This window comes from Bombus impatiens, unplaced genomic scaffold, assembly GCF_000188095.3.
Source record: "Bombus impatiens unplaced genomic scaffold, BIMP_2.2 scf_4012, whole genome shotgun sequence".
Taxonomy (NCBI): domain Eukaryota; kingdom Metazoa; phylum Arthropoda; class Insecta; order Hymenoptera; family Apidae; genus Bombus; species Bombus impatiens.
The window spans coordinates 237,803-252,865 of record NT_180431.1 but is presented as its reverse complement, the minus strand read 5'-3'; the positions used below and the strand labels follow the sequence as shown (position 1 = coordinate 252,865).

Here is a 15,063-nt window from a genome sequence, read left to right as displayed (position 1 = left end):
GGCGGTCGAAACAAAGTTACCTCGCACGTACGACACCGCTGCATGGAGTTCTCTACCGCGAAATTCCACGCCAGTTACGCTCGATTGAATGTAACTGCGTGTTGTGTCTCCTTTCTCTATCGAACCAACCATAGCAAGACCTTGCTCACGTACAATAATAACGATTTGAAAATTCTATGGGGTTCGAGTTCGATTTCTTCCTCTCGCTCTATTTCAATCTTTTTTTTTTTCTTTCTTGTTCTGTCTTGTTCGATGGTTGGCCGCGAAATTGACCAAGCAACGGACACTGTTAATCCTAGAACGAGCAAAATGGGAATTAACGATAGCAAATTTCTCATCGGTTTTGGCTAGACGTTCCCTCCAATAAGTGCGGTTTTGGATATAGATAACCCGAGGACTGTATTTTAGGATATTCGTTTCACCGGCGGCAGGATCGTGTAATCCTCGATGAAATATTTAAATTCCCGAAGAGTAGCTGAACGGGAGGGATTTAATTAAAACAAGAAGGAACTATGCCACGAATAGAGTGGCGGACAGAGACAGGAATACAGAGGGATGGAAGGAAGAAAGAAGCAAACTGGCAATTACATTCCGGGTAACACCGTTTTGCAAACGAGTACAATGACATTGTTAATTAAGCATACCGGGAACAACGAGCGGATAATATCGAATCGGCGGTCTTTTAACTTTCGCGCTCGACAATATATTCATTATCCTCTTAATTAGCATATGTCATGACCAGGGTTAATAAACGCGCTTTTATTCTATGCGAAAAGCGATGCGATATTACCCGCGACCGCTGGTAGTTTCATTTTTTCCTCGTAAATCGTCCCTTTTCCCTCTGACCGATATTCTCCTCTCGATCGTGCTTCTACTGGATTCAGACTGGAATTATACATATGCATGCTCGGATCGAATCTCGTCGTGGTTATCATTCATCCACGAGGCCACAGGTATCGAGCCTGCGAATCAATTAATGTAAATCAAAAGCTGCGAACGAAAGCGTGCGCCCATTCGTTCGGTGAAAACGGCACGACCGTATACACAGTCCATTGTGAAATCGTTGGTTGAAAAAGGGAACCTCGATGTTCGGGAACGACGACGACGACTCTATTTCAAGCTGATATCGCGCGACGCGTACACGCAAGATTACGCGGGTAGTGCCGCTGGCTGCGATTGTGCGCGCCATTGAATTATGTCCGCGGGAACGCAAGTTGTCGGATGTCCACCGACATGATAGCGTCGCCCGTCAAGTGAAACGGTCGTGTTTCATTTTGGTCTGCCTACGTCGCTGCTAATGGAAGTTACGCCAATCGAAGGGAAAGGTCGATGCATACCGCCAACTAGAAAGGGAATATCGACTCGCTTTGAACACCTTCGTGAAATTTTTAGCCGATGAAGTTGATAGATGGACGAGATGTCGAGGAGTTTCGTCTCGCTCTGTATCGTTTTATTGGTTGCTTCGTACATAGATTTTGTGTTTGAATAAATCAGAATGGTTAACATGACATGGAACACGTTGAACTGTAAAGCGATGATACTTGAAAAGTATGATTTCCGTAAGATAAGTATAATTTTTAATTGCCCATTGTGTAAGGTAAATTTTGTAGCGATTGTTTGTATAATACTGACAGAAACGCGTTATCGCGTGAAACGTATCTCGTGAAACATGCGTGCCATTAATATGAAACGCGGCCATGGAGGAAGAAGAGGATGATTTTGGGTCAACGCCAGATTTTAAACTCATTAAACACGAGCCGTTCGGACGGACTTGGGAACGCATTTATCTGCTGTTTCGTTTTACTAGTATATGGAGGAACCGTTGGTTATTTTCATTCGTGATTTCGTTCTCTGTTTGCGCAGGACGAATATTTCGGCTCTCTTTCCGCTCTAACGGCAGAGAAATTGATTTAACTACAGGAAATAGGATATATAAATCATTCGAGCCAGGGTGTAATTCTTTTGTAGAATGGTACGTGTAGAGGGTGTCCAGCGTGACTTTGTTATACCGGATATTCGTTTTGTTCGTTCAAATTCATAGGAATCCATACGCGCACTGGCCCTTCTTCTCGCCGGACTCTCGATCACGCCACCAATTTGTCAGTCACGTTCGTTCAAATTTGTCCGGCTAAACGGTTCGCAAATTACGATAAAATCATCCATATTTCAACGAATAAATTATTGGTAGCTTTCGTTCAACGAATCCTTCTCGAAATACAATTGTAAATCATTTACGACGGTTCGATGAAAGCAGGGGGAAAAAAGAGAGGAGGAACAGCTACGTATTGTAGCGAGTTGGTCTCTACGTCAAACCAGTGATTTCCTCTTCGTGGAATCGTTATATCCACAATATCAACAAGTAATATCTCGGAGAGCGTAGGTTGGGATTCCCGGAACGCTCTGATAACGACACAACGAAAACGCAACGATAGCGATACACGAGGAAAAAAGATCCGATCGGGGAAAACCGTAAGAAGAAGAACGCGTAGTTATACAAACGATCGTGACTCTTTCTCTTTCGATAATCTTTACCGAGTCGTGAGTTTATCCTCGATGGTCACACGAGCCAATGAAGAAAATGGAAGGAAAAAAACCGAGAAGAAAAATAAAAGAGAAAAACACGAATTCGATAAACTTCTCGCGGCGATGTTCATTTACGTAAGAAGAAAAGCAACTTTAACACCGCGCCGGCCGTATCGTTTAAAGATCGAACACAGACTCAACGATCGACGTAGTTCTCCAACTTTAAATTCGGTCCTCCGAAAGTTTCCACGTACAGGTATATACGGAGGCGACGAAAAATTCTTCTTCCCGCGGTCTTAAAGCGTCGACACTCCCTTTACTCCCTTATACTTGGAATTTCGTTGGCTCTGCCTTATGTAATCAAGCAAAGGAATCGAGAACTCGTAGGTCGAACTACGGGAAGCATCTGAGCATCTTTCTTCTTAAGTAACTTACCTTTTCACAGTAGTTTTCACGTGGCGCGCGATATTCGTCAGATATTCCTTTCGCATTGATCCAACTTATCCCATTTTCCATTCTCCTCCCCCTAACGTGCTCGCGGAATGAACTTCCACTTTGAAATCTCCAGCTCGTGATTCGAGTATCCTTTTGACGATGTAATTTACGATAAAGGATAAAATCGATGACAGACAGACTTCGTTTCGAAACACACAGACTTCGATGGCAACGAGATGATAGCGTAACCCCACAAACGAGGTGACTGCATTCGGTGCAGAAGTAAGCAGAAATTGCGGAACGATTCTCTCTCTTTTTCTCTTGTCAACGTTTGAACGGATAGATCGTTACGCGAGGTTACAACGTGGGAGATCTTGGTTACCCGATATACACCTGAACTCGACGAATCTCGTAATCGATCGGATCGGGAACGAATTACCTTGCAAACCACGGTTTGTTTCCCCTCTTTCATGAAAGAGTCGGCCTCTTCGTGGTTGTACGCCACTGTGTTATCAGAACGAGCTGCGTTTCTACGATCGTCTGCGGTTCAAGATACCGTTCACGATCCGATCCAACGTCAGCTCGTGTGCACCTTTTGTGTAGCTTCACGAACGTTGTGGAGTGGATGGAAAAAGGAATTTCCATCGTTCGACACCGGGGCTAAGTCTTTATTAAAAAAGCTTCCATTCCAGAAAGCATTCATCGCTCGAAGCGAACGTTGATGGGATCACAGCCGCGTATAATTTTCCAGATACATTTACAGGAAGACATTTATTTAAAGGTATCTGCTTCCAGTGAGATTAGTTCGCATTTTCGTATCCGGTTCGGTTGAAACCGGGATAAAGTAGATGCTACCCGATAAAGTCTACGGTAAAAGCAAACTTTCCTCTTAAATTTTTTCTCGCGATCCGACATCGTACGACCGAGTAAAGTGGCGATAATGATTGCCGATACCGCGACGTCGATGCAACGGCGACCACCTAGTCGCGCTTCAAATCGAATTTTTCTCGTCCCTCTTTACATTTTTGCAACGTTGAAAATCCAATTTATCCAGCCCCGCTTCAACCCACCAATCGCCGTCCACGCCCCACGCGTATTGCCTTTGTTTTAGCGGGAATTATTTTTGTATAAGACCAGATATAAGCATTAACAAGCTCGATATCGATCCCGGTTGTTCCATTTTTATTTCTGCTGCCGCTCGGTTTGCCAGCGTTTCATAAAGAATGTACGTTTCGCGGCAGATAGATGCATCGGTTGGCGATTGAAAAAGGTCGCTCCAGGTACTTGCAAGTATGTAACTCCGTTCGTTTCTCAAGTTCGATGGTATCTTTTTGTTTCGCACAAAGAATTCGTGTCGTATTAATTCGTAATCACTGGATTTCTGCGGAAATCGTAACTATGCTATTCGATAAACGAATGAATAATATAAACGAGCGACATGTAATATTATCGAGCACTCTTTTTTGTATCTGTTCCGTAGCTTTAACGATACATCGTGTTTCAAATAGGACGTTTTTCTTCTTGAAGATCAAGCTCGTACAGCGACGTCAAACAACGTACGTGGCCAACCGCATAAATATTTCTTTAAAATGCATTTTACGTACTCGAGGTCTCGAGAGGATAGGATATATATGTATATGTATACGTGTACACCTATCTTGCAGTGGATCATCTCGTTGTTTCGTCAAAGTCGTTATATCCGTGCTAGGCAGCGTATAATCTTTCAACGGAGACGAGATTGACATTGTATGCATAGCACCGCGAACTTGTCATAAGGTAGACGCGTCAAAAACCATTTTACACCTGAATCCGACGAGGAAATCTAATCTAGCTCCGGAAACATATCTGCTTCAGCCAGGTAAAGATATTCTGGCGTTCGACGTTGAAGGAACCACGAGTAATGTTCGTCAATCGTAGCCAACTCCACGTGACGCTGTTATCACGTGGAAAAGCGAGCATGCAATCTTCGTGTATTTCACAGAATAAATCATCCAATCGTGCACGAGTTTTTATCTTTCCTGTAGAATAGCGGACGACAAACTTCACATACGATCGGCTGTGTGTATCAGGCCCTTCGTACCTTCAAATATTCATCAGGAGAACGTTCAATATTTAAAGGCTTTTAAATGCATGTTTTACCGCAATTACGTTAGCCACGTTCGCGCACGGTTGTGTGCAATTAGATACGTTTGCACTAAAATTTTCCCTTCCGTCGTCCAACGAATCGGCCGTTACAACACGCCAGTGTAAATTTACATTTTTCATACACGCTCCTGATATAGTAGTCGCAGTCACATTTTTTGATTGCTTTTTTTACCCTTTTTCCCCTCTATCATTCTGTTCCTCTGCTACTTCATCTCCTTTTTTGCATATATCGGTAATAATGAAAGGCCGCTGATTTTGAAAAATGCACGGTTCGGTTGAGACGAACATCGAGCTATTTTCATGCCACCCACGTTCATTATACATACACACATACAGATATGTAGATATAACGTATATATATACACAAGTATGTCTAATATACTAACCATCGTATGTCTTTATCCATTTTCTTAAGCCAGATCAGGTGCGCAAATTTTTGTGAAACGTCGATCGATGTCGGACGGCCACCTTAAGTGGATGACGCGGCCCAAGGGGCATCCAAAACGAATTTGTTCTAGCTCGTGGTGGCATGAACCACCTCGTTCGCCGTATATAACAATCAGGGCTTATCACGGTTCGTCAGTAAAAGGCTGACGAGGCGTGGGTCAATCCCAGCCCGGTCGATAAGGTCATCGAGCTAGCGACCAGAGTCATTTGCCGACACCAGCCAGGTACCTCGTAGAATTATCCTCGTTGACGAGCGGGCTGGGCTTAGTGGCCGCATTAGGGGCTCGAAATTTCTTCCGGAAATTCACCTAAGATGGACGAGAAACACGTTCCACGTGTCGCGCCGGATAATATACCGAGCTCAACTGGCCCGATTTCTAACGAGCCTGATTAAAACTTCGCGCACTTAGACCTATGAGAATCTTCCGGATCGAATATTTTTTCATCATCACGATAAGGCGAGCAATTTTTTTTATTTATTTCTCGAGTGGAAAAAGATTTTTGTTATTAATCTGTGGTTGTTCTTGCACATAAGATGGATAGGATTAAAAAATAATTGAAAATTTTAATTCTTGTAAAACACTTCACGATATTGTATACATAATTTACTAGGTTTGTTCTACCCTTTCTGATAATCTTCTTCGATTATCGACGCTTAGGTTACTGTTCTTTCTGTTTTTATCTATGAAAGGGAAGCATGACTGGGGCACAGAAGAACCAATTTCAATCGCGTTTTTAACCTTTAATTCCTCTACTGTTCTTGCAGTTCTTTTGTAATAACCGATTGAATCGAGCGTCGGTTGCGATAAGCATTCTTATCGATCCTCGTGGCGTCGGCGAAGAGCTGCTACAGCATTGCTAGGTAATAGCTACATAATCAAAATATCGTTATTGCTAAACTGCTTTAATCGAGCGCCATAAGAAGCATGTAGTTTATCTAATGCTTCAAATGCTGCCAATTAATTTGTTAATTTCTTGGAAAGTTGACAACGCAACGAAAATAAATTATATTCAGCTAATTGCGAGCTTCGAGTGTAGACAAAACGTTCCTTCGTCGGTTTCGCCGCGAACTGTTTCTCATTTCCTATCGAACCGAAAGAACAGGACGAGTATATTTAGAGAGACGAATAAACGGATGTGAAACGAATGTCGATTCAACCGAAGATAAAGTTTGAATAGCTTTTATCAGAATTGCCATCTAAAAATAAGTACATTAAAACTTGAAGTAGTTACCAAGTGTGATTACGATGGAATGTCTCCTTACACTTTCTAGGTCTTGATGCTGTGAACTTCTAATTCGTTAGCTTCGCGCATCAATCTTCATCCTCGTTTTCGCTCTTGTCTCGTTGCCTCTCTGTACAAAATTCAGGGAAGAGCGAGAAAATCAGCATGCAAATGAGACATCGTTTCGTATTACCAATTGAAACATACGATATACGATAATCAACCACGAAACTAAAGAATATACAAGACTTTAATGGAATTTGTAATTAATTTCTCTAAAAGTTGGATAGGTTTTCGACAAAAATTACGAGAATACGTGAAAGGTGGTTTCCGGTCAGTGGGTCGGCTTTCTGATTGATTGTCGTTACGGAATCATTTCACCTAGTCGTGGGCTTCATCCTCGGCTAAAGGATTGCTTGCATATCGATGAGGTTGTAAAATGACCAGTGACATGGTCAGCGCTTCGAATTACCGACGTATGCTGTATGTGGAGTCGAACAAGAGAAATACGAGAGTGACACAGACGCATAATTGATTCGCATCGGTGGAAAGTGTCTTCGGAGATCTAACGTGACTACAACCGATCGTACATGTCTCCAACCGGAATTAGGAGTGTACATCCTTTGTGCTCGTGAACATCGATATCTGCCCGTCGTAGTAACGTGATTCGGCTTCGAGTCACGAGTCCTGTTCCAAAGCTGAAACTTCCGAATGTTATATAGTGCTCAGCTTGCAACTCGTTACACACTAACGTAATCTGTGATGGCTAAACTAACATTTTGAACCGACAAGTTGCCATGGGAAAGGATACCATGTTCGATGGCAGTTTGTAATTTAGAGAATATACTAAAGTGTACGTCAACGAAATCATAGCGTTTTGGACGAAATAATACCAATCAAAGATCAGAGATTCGGAAACAGTGGACTCGGCCTTGCCTCGTTGACGAGACTGCTGGAATAGATCAGAATCATCTTTCTGGAATAATGACGTCCAGATCTGCTGGCTGTTGGTACACGATATTAACGATTCAAATTTAGCACGCCCGAATGCTGGCTGCTGATTGCAGGCTGAAGGCAACTTTGATTCGCGCCACCTTAAATCGGGTCAACGGGAAATTGTTCCTTGAAGGGAGAAGTAAAATGATAAAACGATTAAAGAAAAATTCTTTAAGCGACTTCCACGATGCTTTCATAATTGCATTCGGAATCCGTGATACCTCTGATTACACGGGATTCATTGCGTTACCAAATGGATCGAATAGATTTCATCGAAATGCATACCGGATGATGTAAATGTTTTAATTTAGGAATTCGATCTTTGAATGCATCGGCCGGAAGCCTCTCTATTCCCCAGCGGTGTAATATTCTAGGCAAGTCGAGCAGGAAGATGAAATCACTGTTGCGCTGGGTAATTCACATGGCATTCCAGTTTGGTATCGAATCTCTTAATCAAGTGCGTTTGATGGTGTGCATGGTAAACATAATCGAGTGCCGATTAAAATCGTCTTCAATAGAGATATACTCGATTCGCGATCCTGAAATTTAGTTTCGATCGTTTCTAACTGCCGTGCAAACCAATAGTCCGTAACAAATCGTTTGGTTCTCGTTCAGTTTAATTTCGTCGATAGAATCTTGGCTAAAGGGACGATAGGATAACGGGAACAATACATCCCTTCGACGACCACAGGTTTTTCCTCTGCGGTAACGGATCGTTTGAACATCCACTCTACGTCAATTAATGGGATCATAATTCTTGAATAGTTTCGATGCGGCGTAATAATCAATTAGTGCCGATTGGACGAAGCGGTAATTTTAATGTGGCAAACAATGCCATTAGCATGCAGCTATTATCGGGGACTGAGGCTCGAATTGTGTCACGACGAAATTATTCTCTATCTCCAGAGAGCTGGAGAAACATGGAGAAAGCGATATGAATGAAAATGCTTATGCACCATGAACCCATCGCATTCCGCTAGTATTTTACTTCAATAAAGAGGCCCGGTTATATTACACAGGAACGAAAATACTGTCTATTGTGTGACGAAACAGTACCGAGGTATAATTCATTACTTACATCTGTCTCTTACTTGGCAGAGCTATGCGAATATCGATTTATATAAAACCAGGAAGATGTCGAGACGGTGTTAAGATAGCAGTGTTAATAAAAGGGGAAAAAGCTTTTAAACGAAGGATGAAAGAGCGATCTGTTATTATTACGAAAGTTATGAATAATCCAAGATTTCTTATCCGTGATTTCCGAAGTGGAATTTATATGAAAACTTTATTCAACCGTAAATGAGATTAACATTGTGCGACGTTCGTAACATATATATATATTATATATATGTATGTGTGTGTGTATATATATGTTATGTATACGTATGTACATACAACAGACAGCGACTATATCATCGAACATCACATTAATTAATCCATCGCTTTAACTTACAATAAATGAAACGATTTTGTCGAATAGTGTACGCTCAAAGAAATATTATCGTTTATAATCAATCGGAGTAATCACGATCGATCCGTTTCACATGACAGGGGAGAAGGGGGATTCCTCGGTGTGTATCCTCGATGCAGTCCACACGAGCATTTCGTTTACTCGCATCGAAATCCGTGCACACCGGCTTGATAATACCATTGGGTTTATTATTTGCAGAAACTGGATTATCCTCGTTGACAATGTGTACGGATACGTGAAACAGCTGTCTACCTAGGAAATAGTGGATTAGCTTGGAAACATGCGGCAATACTAACGCTGCGAAACATCGTGGTCCAAGAAGATCACCTTGCGTTCTTCGCGAGGGATTAACGAAAACCGTCTTCTATAAAGGATTTATACTATATAATTTATAGATCGACGAACAACCGACATAGAAAATATATGTACAATAAAATTTGATGCGAACAATCATCGAGAACGAAAGATCGATACGCGATTGGCACAATCAAATTTGATTTTTAACAGGGGAGGATAAACTCGTTCTAACGCGATACGCTAAACACGATAACTTCACTCGTCGATTACGAGCTTCGAATTTTCTAAAAACGTGAAACACGCTCGCCAACAAATTCGATAGTTTGCAACAATTTTCCATAGTCCGCTAAGCGCCGATTCCCTCTATAGTATGTATAACACCTGAGCACGGCCATTTCGTGGACGTCAGATAGAACTAATTTAGACATTACGAGCAAGGTCGTCTGTGCAGAGCAAGGCAATAGAAGATAATGTCGTTAGGCTGTGCTGTATTACGTCGGGATTATCACGATTAATTACGCGTACCTGAACGTGTAGGCCGAATATGCAATATTCCATTAATCTCGGCAATCTTTGTCCTTTTTCTAATGTGATATTAATCGTTAGATAACGATGGAATTCTCGTCGATTCAATTTTTACGTATAACGTAAGACGTAAGTGACGCGATTCGGCTCTCTGTCTTTCGTTTCTTTCGTCTTTTGTTTTGTTTTCTTGTTTGTTTTCTGTCAAGTTGCTGAAACATTCATTGAAACCGCGACGATCTCTCATCGTTGCTATTAACCTAACAAATTTCACGAGCGGAGAACGAGAGAAATAGTTAACGCCGGTGACCGAATAAAGTTGTCCGCGGAACATCGTTGGAAAGTTTGACCCGGCAAAATGCGCCAGATCGCGACAGGATTATCGCCATTAATCGTACCACTCGTCGCAGGACAGATTACACAATTACACTTTTACGATCGTGATAGTTACACACAGCTTACACATTTACACATATCACAACGGCTAACAGAGGTGGGAAGTTTAGTCGCGGGCGAAATATCAACTTTTGAGCAAACACGGGTGTATACGTTGAAGAAACGTCGAAATTTGCGTTCGTCTTAGAACGGTCGAGAGGAAGGAATCTTACGTCTGAGGGTGGATGCTTCGGTATTCTCGCGATACAACGAATACGTGAGCGTCGTTCGAAGTAGCTATTCGAGCATCCATGGTTTTAACGATACACCCTAGACCAGTTCCGTTATTTTACAGAGACATCATTCTCGTAGCTCGTTACATACTTTTGTCTCACTTCCCCGTATACACGGATAACACACGCACGCACACGTACACGTCTTTCACTATCAACTATTCGATTCAATTCCTTAACTATTACGTAACGCGTATCACGATAACGTCGCTCACCTTCCGAAGATCAAAGGCTGGTGATTTCAGATCCAACCGGAGTCTGTCGTGGATACAATTTTACCGGAACAAACTGCACCTGCAACGTCATAAAATTCACGCGCGCAACCTAGACATTTATCCTTGTTTCTCTCGTCGAATTACACAGCTTTATCTCCTTCTCTTTCGAAAATATCACAACGTTCATTTTTCTATATTTCGAATGGCACACGTGGTGGGGCACAAAGATCAGTTCGTGGCGGTGGAATGCAGCACCAGTTTCAGCGTGGTGAACATCATCAATAGCGCACTGCAAGCCATGACAGATGGCGACGAAGCGATGCTGTGCTGCATCGCAGCTGGATTATCTCCTTTGAACACGTGCACCAGGACCCGCGCTGGTTGCGCGTTACTTGCCTCGCAGGTGTAATTTCCGGAATGACGATCAGACGCACGAGGCACCTCCAGCCAACTTTCGCGCCCTACCAAGTCCGTGCTGACATTGACCCCTTGATCGATGTCGTAGTTGATCATCCGGAAGTTATGATACCAAAATAGGTAGGAAGGCGTTTCTGTTGACTTTTTTACGAGGCAGTGGAGCTGCAGGGTGCTACCTGGCCTCACGAACTTCTCCGAGGGACCAGCTATCTCTGCTCTGGCCTCTGCAAATGGTAGAACGTGACGTGTCAGACGTGAGTAGCTTACCGTTCTATCCCATATTGTTTACTAGGGTCCAAGGCGGTTATGAGCACTAGGAAGGATGAGGTATGCATCGTGGCTGGTTAAGGGTTGTACGGGGATAGCGTACGAAATCCCACTCGCTTCACCCTCTTCCTCACTCTCTCGCTCTGTCTCTGTCTCTGTCTGTCTGTCTGTCTGTCTGTCTTTCCTTCTCCCCTCCCCTCTCTCTCTCTCTCTCGCCCGTTCTGGTTCTTTCAACCGTCTCATGAACCAGGCTACCTTTGTGCTATCTCTTCCGCAGACTGACACCCCAAGCCCAAGAATTTTAAGTTACCCTTCACTCGTACCACGAATTCGATGTCTCTCTCCGCTAAACTAGCCCAGCCCCGTCTACCTTTTCGTTTACTCGAGCTATCGTACTCGTCTGTTCGTTCACCGACGCAGACTGACATGACAGCCCTGAGAACCCGTTATAGGGTCAGGTGTGATGGAACACTGTAAACATGGGGCAAAACCTACTCCATCCCTAGTCGGATACACTTTTGCCCATCCGCCTTCAACCCCCGGCGACAGGGCTTCCGTTTCACGACGTGTCACGGACGAACGCACGTGAACAGGAGTGTAGATCGAGTTTTAAGCGCTTCTCTGCGTGATACAAGCACGCTCTTTTGAAGCGTCCACGCTCCAAGTGGTTCTCTCTATATCGCGATGGACCATTGAATCCCGAGAGTAGACGCAAAAGAACGCGCGTTCTCGCTACGTGTACCACGAATAAAAACAAATCCGTCACGAACTAGTCGGACACGTCCGAAATTTATTAAAACGTCACGATTCGAGAACGCTCGGGATTCCAACGATGGTTCGCTTTTTCGTTCCTATCGTGCAATACGATTTTCTCGCGGAACCAATACGTGAATTTTAACCGATCCGTTAAAACGACTGCATTTTGTTGTTTATACGCTTCGTCAGATTGGCCAATTTTTGCTCTCTCAACTATCCGTCTGCTTCGGCTTTCGCCGTTTCGTTATTTTATTCGTTTTGCTCGAAACACTTTCGCTTTCCTCCTTTTTTTCTCTCTCTCTTTTTTTTTTGTTCCAATCTTTTCTCGCTCTTCGAGCATTCAATTACGTCGATCGAATCATCCGGGCTGTGTAGTTCGTAATTTAGTTTCTTAATTAATTTCCACGATGAGAAAGAAATTATAACGCGAGTCTATATACCAGGTAGAAATTGAGGAGCTTATTAAATGTGATGTGATCTAATCCCTTCTCCGGTCTATGTTGAAAGTTTTAAGGGTGATGTAGCAATATCGGATGATTAAAATTAGATCTACAAGGTGCGCTTGTGCGATCGTGAGCATACTTGGAAAGGTCGACGTACCGTTAGGAGGTGTATTTATCCCTAGACTTTGAAAATCTTCCATTTCTTTTTTTGTTTAATGATACGATACGTCTAATTAGGCCTTAACGAGACGTTATTAAGGCCAACTTTTGGAACTGTCTTCGTGACAATTGATAGGATCGTTATCGATTCAAAAGTTTCCGGAGAAGGTAAATTCCTTCCAAACCAATGCCCTCGTTAAATACGTCTTTACCAACTTCTTATTCTTTGGTAATCCAATCTGATTTTCAGCCACGAAGCTACTACGGAACGCGCATACTGTTGATTCGAGAAAGGGCTCGATCTATTCTCCTCGATCGCGTTTTAATTAGTGAGCAAGCTACGTAATCCAATTTCTTTTTTCCTCTTGCCCTTATCCGTTCCGCCGTTCTTTCAACGAGAGCAATCGTTAATAATCAGAGACGATGGAAATGTCCTGAAAATGCTTATTCGATCGACTCGAATTAATCGATTAATTGCATTAACACAGGAACTCGCCTTTGTAACTATTCACCGTATGCACGAATTACGTGTGAGGGGTATGGGCGTACGTATAGTCAGACACTCGCAGGCGATTGATTTTCCGCGTTTTCCCAAAGCAGTAATGGTATAGATGGTCGTTTTATTGAAATCTAACATAAAGTACGGGTGTTCTATAGTGGAAGTATCTCTTATTGATACTGCGATACGATATCTCGACGAGTGTTTGAAAAATTTTCCAGGCCACTATCCGAACCAAGCAAACGATAAAATTCTTTTATAAGTTTCGAGGGCCATGACGTTTTACCGTTGACATCTTTTTAAATCTTTCACGGAGGAAGTGGTTCGTTGAAGATTGGATGAATGGGCGGCAATAATTTGTAAAAGACCGTAGTTTTCAATGGGAAGTCTTTAAATTCGTGCCGAAGCAAAGGGACACAGCGTTAATTAACGAATCGAGTTCGCAAATTTGCGGGATATTGCGCACGAATCGTTCATCGAAATCCACCACAGAATACTTCATTCAGTTATTCAGCGTAACATTCCTATCTGTCCCATGCAATAAAACATCGTAACTATTTAGCAGTATATAAAACACTATAATCGAAACGTCCCGACCGTGATCCCGTTGTACATCATCCTCAGATCAGAAAAATCTCGGCCCATGAATTTCAAGTGTGCAAGAAGGAACGCAAATATTGCACGTCCCGGATTTGGGCGGGGGTGGAGTTGAGGGCAGGAGAGAGTATAAATATTAAAAATACCTGAGAAAGGCTCTAGTACGTATCCGTCAGATGTCACGACAAAAACACGGTCCCGGAAACCAGGACAAAATTAGATAGTAACTGGCGTTCGCCAGCGTACAAATACAGATGTATTCTTATATATGAAATATACATATATAGATGTAGGAGTATATATATGGATCTATGGATATAGATATAGAGGGAACGTACTTTCAAAAACTAGAATCTAAATGCAAATACGCGAAACACGCAGAGACTGAGAAAGGAAGAGAGGGAGAAATGGTGAGAGAGAGAGAGAGAGAGAGAGGGAGAGATACAGAGAGAGAAACAGACAGACGGAGAGGAACGTCGCTTAAAACGGCGACGCCGGGACCAAACGTCGTAATTCACGAAACTTCGGCCTCCTTGGTCTGATAAAAACCGTTTTCCCGCTATTGATCGGCCATCTGCTTAATAAAATCCAGATAAAAGTGCTTGCCAGTCTTTTTCTACAGGCTCTCGGACCCCGATTGCGTCGACACGTGGAGCCTGCGTAAATGGAAATGAAAATGTAAACACTGTAAACCGTAGCTAAAGAAAACAGAGGAGCATTGAAATAGGGAATGACCGAGGAAGAGACTAAGAGGAAGAAAAAGAAAAAGGTGACAGGTAGAAATAGGTGATCTGATAAAAGAGAGGGAATTCTTAAACTGCTGTTTTCCTTTTCTGGTGGTAGCGTATAAGGAGAAAGAGTTTCTGCTACAGATATTCTGGTGTTGGGTGTCTTATCAGGAAACCGGACGAGAGTGTACTGTCTCTAAGTAGCGACGATGCTCTTTACGTGCCCCCCCCCCCCCCCCGCGCCCGGCCGCGGC

The 15,063-nt window shown here is 42.9% G+C and overlaps 1 protein-coding gene across 1 annotated transcript in view; it reads right to left on the bottom strand.

The window, feature by feature from the left end:
* Positions 1-9,013: 9,013 nt before the first annotated feature.
* Positions 9,014-15,063, bottom strand: part of LOC100741003 (lachesin-like) — a 33,881-nt gene continuing 27,831 nt past the window's right edge. The window contains exon 5 of the mRNA XM_003494806.4: positions 9,014-11,584. Within this exon, the coding sequence (XP_003494854.1) occupies positions 11,172-11,584 (413 nt within the window). The 3' untranslated portion in view covers positions 9,014-11,171. The remainder of the gene's footprint in view (positions 11,585-15,063) is intronic.